Genomic DNA, 6,877 nt, shown 5'->3' on the forward strand with positions numbered 1-6,877 from the left:
GAGAGAGAGAGAGAGAGAGAGAGAGAGAGAGAGAGAGAGAGAGAGAGAGAGAGAGAGAGAGAAACAGGAGAAGTCCAGAGTCCCCCATGTCTCTTCAAGGGTAAACCCTCAGTGAGCCAACTTCCTTAGCCCCATGTAATACTCTTCCAGTGTCCCAAAGCCTTAGCACATGCGCTTTAAGGAACATTTAACATCTAAGAGGAGGGTTGGGATGGAGTTTATTGGTATAGTGTTTGCCTATCATACATGAAACCCCAGGTTCTATCTCCAGTACTGGAAAACAAGTAAGTGAAGGTTTCAATCAGCTATCTCTTCTCTCCCCTACAAGGTTGATCATCCAGAACATGGTGTAGCTAGCTTCTCTTCGGGGAAAACAGTAACGAGCCCTTCGCTCATTTCTAGACACGCCATGGCTCTAGTGTTACTTTGGCTTTGAGAGTAAATGGGATGTCAGTTCGGGAGAGATTGCGCCTGTGTTCACGGGCCCACACAGAAGCAGAGGGTGAGACACAGTGAGAGAAGCTAGGAGCAGCTTCTCATTCTCGCTGTTATGCTGAATTGAGCAGGAACAAAAGTCTTTCCGATGCATCTGACATCTCAGCAGCTAACTCAAGAGACATGAGGAAAATGGGGCTCCCGTCTCATGGGAGGCAGAGGCGGAGGTAAGTCACCCCTCAGCATGGAAGGGAAGTGGGAAAAGGAGCAGGAAGAGCTGACCTATCTGCTCAGTATGTCCCAGACTCCGTTACCTGAGACTCACCAGGGGACAGACCAAGAAAGCCCATAGGAGACGAGTAAGAGCCAAGAAGAGGGGATACGGAAAAGGGTTATAGCCCACTCTTCCCTGGTTTTCAACTCTACTGTTCTGTGCAAGCAAAAGCTCTCCTCTCTCAGCCTGCAGATCTAAGGGTTCTATGAGTACATCTAAGAGGCAGAAACACGAGGACAGTTCTACTTTATAAAGCCGGTTGAACTAGATATAAAACCCAGGCAGAAGCCCTGGCTCTCCTGTCTTAGAAATGCATGAAGCAGAAAAATATGTATCTGTCACATTCCTTAATAAACAGGAACAGGTGTTGTCCCCAGGGCATGAGTGGGAGGGAAGAGGATGAAAACCCATGACCTTTCTCATTGGAAGCCATTTCTCAGTGCAGATACTAACTCCCTTTGACAGTAAAACAGACGGCAGATAGCAGTAAGAGTCTATGTGCTCAAGTGAGTCAGGCTGAGGGCTGTGTGGTCTCCTGCAAGGCCTGCAAAGAACTCGCCAAGCTCTGAGCCACATCAGCTCAGCCATGGCATCCGGGGGAGAGGGAAGCGGCCTCATATTCATCCACTGAAGTCTTCGTCCCCGGTGTGATAGCCTTTGGAGGTGAGACTTTGGGGTTAGTGAGTTGAACCTGGGTCCTGAGGGTGGCACCCCCTTTATAGGATTCGTGCGTTTACGAGAGGAGACACAAGAGAGCATATCCTGCTGCCACGTTGTGGAGATACAATGAGGAGATGACTGTGTAAGACAAGCACCACACCTGCCAGGAACTTAGACACAGTCTATAGTCTTGCCGTCTCTAGAACTATGAGAAATAAATGTCCGTTGTTTGAACTACGTCATCCACACACTGATTATAACTGAGGATCATAAAGGCAGCGTGTAATCATCCTGGTCTCATCCTTTCTGAACTGGTTTCAGAATTCAGACTAACATGAGGATGGAACCATGTCAGAAGGCACCTTGTAGTGAAAGAGGGGACAGAAACAATGCAAGAGTCAAAGGAAGGAAGGGATGGAGGGCTGTGAATGCTATCACATCACTGTATTTTCACACTCTCAGTAGCTGTGATTGTGATCACTAGACTAAGGTCTGTACAAGACTGGGCCTGTCAGTATTCTGCCATAAGAGCAGAAGAACCCAATGCTTCCTATGGATCGACATGGTCCGATCTAGTGGCGGCTTCTCCAATGCTATAGCCACTGGTGTTACATGCTCCTCTCCCAACACCTGTGCTGCTGTAACTGATTCCAATGAAATGCATTGGCCTACAACAAACAAACAAACCCCTCAAATCATGGAAGCAGAAGGAGGACTGGCTGGGACAAGAACGAGAACCAGTGGGACAAAAACGGGCAATGCTGCAGTGGTACATTCAATGAAAACACATTCCATGAAGGTACATTAATGCCACAGTGAAACCTCCTGTTCATGCAATATGGTAATGAAAGACATATTGGCCATAAGCAAGTTTTCATTTTTCTCTCTCAACTAAATTCATACAGGTAAGTGTCCAGTAAGAAGAACACGGCATCCAAAGGGAAGCAAGCAATGGAAAGCATACCCTGAATCCCGGCTCTGGAGGAGCCCTCCAAGGAAACCCTGCAAGCCGGCTTACCTTTGTTCAGCCGTCCCATCACAGTGAATTCCAAGTATTTACTGTTATCACTTGAGGCGTAGAGGCCAAAGATGGTGGCTGAGCTTTTACTCTGCAGCTTGAAGGTAGAGATGATGTAGAACTCGTGCAGGGTGGGATCTGTCAGGACTGGTTGCAGGGCGCTTGGGTTCAGCCTCTGGCTGGAGGACGGCAGAAGATCAAAGACTAGAGAGAGCAGACGGAAGCGTGTGGTCACTGAAGACTAACCCAGGGCAAACGCTTTTTGTTGTTGTTGTTAATTGGTGGGAGAGCATTTGACAGTAAGCTACAGTGTGAGCTGATCTTGCTGCTCCCTGTCTCCCCATCCCCCCGAACCCCCCCACTGACAAACTCACCAGTTCTTCCTGTCGTTAATAGTGGCTGGACATTTGAAGCAGAGGAAATACAGCACAACATTTATGACTTGCTATAGCCCTAAAGAGAAGTCTAGATTTGCAAACACAAAATTGGATTTGGCTGAACAAGTGGCTCTGAAAGTATCTGCTAGGAAGACTACTAAAGGTTAGAGCACAAGGAGGGATGGGTGAGGGCAATCAGCTCAGTGTTCCCCTCATGACCTCAAGCAGCGAACTGCACTGATGGGGTCCTTTAGGTGCCTGTTGGGTCAGAGCCAAATGCATCTTCCGGTTCCATGACATGACAGGGAAAGAGGCAGAGTGCATGCATATATATAGGAGGACAAAATATAGCAGAACGCCTTGCCACTTCTGAGAGCCTGTACGATTCTCCAGTATTTCTGTTAAAAACAACAACAAACAAAACCCATTCCATCTAGGAAACAAAACAAAGTGAGGCTCCTGGTTTATTTGATTCAAATGTATCCAGCGGGATGGAGCCAGTTACGGATTGTGCAACACTTTCTGGTGAAAGCTTCCTGAGACCCATTGAAATGAGAAGGCTGGGTCCAGGGCCACTGAATGTCCACATGTAGACACTGACACTGACAGCAAGTGCTTATGGAGGCACACAGATACTGCTTGAACACTTCCCTGGCTGGCTAGGAACTTCAGCACCTACGGCTATCTCTTGTCTATAGTAGTCTGATTGCTACAAGGGTGACACTGATGACTGACAGAGGGCTCTAACAATCCAGCATCCTAACAGAAAAATCGGCAATTACAGAAAAAGAACCACAAATGCCTAGCAGGTATATAAGTGACAGAACTGCTAATTTAAATAACAGTATTTTTGCTATCAAATTGGGAAATGTTAAGAATACAGTTATACCTAACACTGTATGTGCGAGTTCAAGGTGTTCTTTCATGTTCTGCTCAGTAAGATTTAAATTAGTAAAAATTCTTTTTTTTCCAGTAGTGGCGGTTGAACCCAGCGCCTCAGGCTCACTGTCACTGCGCCATGTCTTCAGGTCAAATCAGTATAAACATTCCGAAGGTAGTTTAAATAACAGTATCTAAGACTCTGAAACACAGTGCCTCTTGGCCTAGCAAATCTACTTAAAGAAATGTATTGGAAGGAAATGATAGATAACGGACTTAGGTACAATATTTACCATCATTTTGGCTCCTATAGATTCTCTATGGTTGTGGAAGGAACTAGCTGAAGCTAGAAACTGGAAATACAGAAGCTCTCAGGGCTGAGTGCTTTGCTGTGAAAATGTCAAGAGAAGAAAGACTTCACAGCTAAAACAACGGCTGATGCCAGTCTAAGTCATCCACCACTTCAGTTGTCCAATAAGATGTTAAGTATGATATCAAAATACCAGTGACAAATTTAGTGTCCTACACTACAAAACAGACCAAATTCATTTTGTCCCATGTTTTTGAAATGTAGTTAAATTCATACTGATATAGATAAAGGAGAAAAAGTTGCAAAATTACATATATGTACAACATGCTATCTTTAGTGATTTATTTGTTTAGACAAAGATTTGAAACAAAAGTTGATTCAATGGCATCTTTACATTAATAGTAGCTATTTCTAGGTTGTATAAGGTTTTTTTGTTTATTTTCTGGCAATTCTGGTTAATTTTTGTTTTTGCAGTGAACAAGGATTGGTTTATACTAAAAAATGAGTAATTTTTTAAGGCACACAGGAAAAACCATAGTTACTTGAGAATTTCTACTTTTAAAAAACAGATAATTTATTTCCAAGCTGGATCTCTGCTGTTTCTTTCCCCTAAAAGCCCTTACACAATAGAGATTTTAATACTAGACAAATCAAAAAGCAAAATATCTCACCTATCCTTCTAGTACCCTGCATCCTCAAGCTACAAAAATAGGTTGTTAATTTCTAAAGAATTGAGGAGTTATCATTCCCACCAATGGGGGTTAAGGTTGAATAAAGTGTTGAGCTTGAAAACTCTGTTCTAGATAAGACACCTTCAAGAGACAGACATAAATTCAGAGTTTGAGAACTGTCTTCCAAACTGAACCCCTGATGTTTCATGCCGGCTCCAACTTTGATCAGACCTGTGATCTAGCTGGCTGGCTCTACATGAGAACTTCGGTCTGCCTGGCTCCCCTTCTGATTCATTTGCTGTTCTCCAGAGGCTGAGCTGGGCTTAGCGAGTAGTGAGTTTAGAGAGTGTTTTAGGGAGGAAATAAGATGCCACTATCCCCTCTTAATGCTATTACAGTTCAGTAAACGTACTAGGATCCGAGCAATGAGCATCCAGTGTTAAAGGTGAAATTACTGCTACCGATGAGCACGGGAATTCAATACCTGCTAATTTAGGTCTAGCAGCTTGGCTCAGAGGGAGTCTGAGATAAGTGAATTAAATCAGTTGAGCTGCTGATTGCCGACTTGATAACTCTATAAAAGAATCTAGCAGACACCTGACTTAATCATATTGTCTACAGAAACTAAGTTAACGGGCTAAGTTAGGTAATATCACCTGAGCTCAAGTCTGCACAGAAATGTCAGGTCTAAGAAACAGAATCCAAACCTAACCTACACCATAAAGTTGTGTGCTCCAATGTCAAGAGTTTATATAACAGAAAATATTATATAACAGAAAATAACCTCTGGACTATTCCGTGCAATGGGTAGCCAGTGGCATGAAGGGAACACAGACTTCCTGCCCCAGCATGCTTTGCTCAGCTTCGGGAAGGAAACATTTTACTCCTCCTGTGCTTCTTCTAGCTTTCCTCATTCTCGGCCCATAGTAAAACAACCCGGGTGCCCAGTGTCAAGAGGAAGGCCAGTGCGCACAGCCTGTCAGAGCCTGAGAGCCGTCCTGGCTGTGGTAATTGCTTCCTTGTGGTCTTTACACGAAATTTTGCTTAACCTTAAGTGCTTTATTTTAACTCCCTGTCAAATATTGATTTTTTTTTCTTAACCTCTTCACAGAAAAAGATCAATTTCTGAAGAGACTCAAGTAATCAAACTAAGTCCGGGGGAGGGGGGAGTTAGCCTTTGAGTATAAGGAGAAGCACAGGAAGGCGGGCAGAGTAAAGCAGCGTTGCTCAGGGGTAAATTCAGAGTTTGAGAACTGTCTTCCAAACTGAACTTGGTGCCAGGGCTTCCCAGAGAGAAGGGACTGGAGGGGACAGACGCTGGTCTCCAGAAAACAAGGATTTCATCCCCTGCCAGAGGACAAAAGACCCTGTGACACATTCTGCAGTGAATGACGAAAATAAGTTTGCACCCCCTCTAAACTATAGTTCAAGGAATTCGTCCTGTGGTTGGGTAATGGTATTGGAGAAAATTCTAGACTTTCATCATCACTTTCTATAAAGATGTACTTCCATTCAGGTCCCAGAGAAACGCAGAGGTGCATGGCGAGGCCGCAGGAGCCCAGGCAGAGCAGCGAGCGCAAAACTGGCCCCTCTAGGTGATCTCAGGACAGCAGCAGCGGGCTGGGTGTAGAGGGGACCAGGAGAGGCCACTTACCCTGGGGTGTGGCCTGCGCGCCCGTCCGCTGCCACGGCTGCAGGACCAGGTGCAGCAGGAGGAAGGCGGCTGCGCGTGGGGCCAGCATGATGACTCTTCTGCTCCCGAGGGCTGTGCAGGCAACAGCGTCCGCGTGGCTCTGCCGGGGTAGGACTCTGTCTGATGGCCTCGGGCGGTGAGCGGCACAGGTGGCGGGCAGGGCAGTGCGCAGCCGTCGGAGGGGCGCTGGCTGCTGGGCTCCGCGGCCGCAGTCCGCATTTTATGGTCCAGCCGCCCGGCGGGGAGGGTGGGGGCGGAGGAGGACCGAATCGGGGCGGCCCCCTTGGCCAGGATCCCCCATTTGCCAGGAAGAGCGGGGGCGGCGGGAACCGGGAGCGTGGGCCACCGAGAGAAACGCTGGTGCAGAGACCAGACGGAATGGAATGAGGTGGACAGTGGGACGGCGTGGGTGGACAGAGAGGAGTGTACCGAGGAAGGGAGGAATTCGAAAGAGAGGATAGGGCGCAGAGGATGGGCAGAGAGGGCCACAGCAGAGGAGGCCAGTATCCTGGTCCCCAGCCTTGGGCTTCGCTATTCTTTCCTCTCTTACTTCTTGTGTT

The 6,877-nt window shown here is 46.6% G+C and overlaps 1 protein-coding gene across 1 annotated transcript in view; it reads right to left on the reverse strand.

Moving 5' to 3' along the window:
• Thbs4 (thrombospondin 4) overlaps positions 1-6,527 on the reverse strand; it is a 45,060-nt gene extending 38,533 nt beyond the window's left edge. Inside the window, exons 1-2 of the mRNA XM_028760099.1 lie at positions 6,279-6,527; positions 2,388-2,591 (exon numbers count right to left, since the gene is read on the reverse strand). Coding sequence (XP_028615932.1) covers positions 2,388-2,591; positions 6,279-6,366 — 292 coding nt within the window. The 5' untranslated portion in view covers positions 6,367-6,527. The remainder of the gene's footprint in view (positions 1-2,387; positions 2,592-6,278) is intronic.
• Between the last annotated feature and the right edge of the window lie 350 nt (positions 6,528-6,877).

Source organism: Grammomys surdaster, unplaced genomic scaffold (assembly GCF_004785775.1).
Source record: "Grammomys surdaster isolate TR1022 unplaced genomic scaffold, NIH_TR_1.0 126391, whole genome shotgun sequence".
Classification (NCBI taxonomy): Eukaryota; Metazoa; Chordata; class Mammalia; order Rodentia; family Muridae; genus Grammomys; species Grammomys surdaster.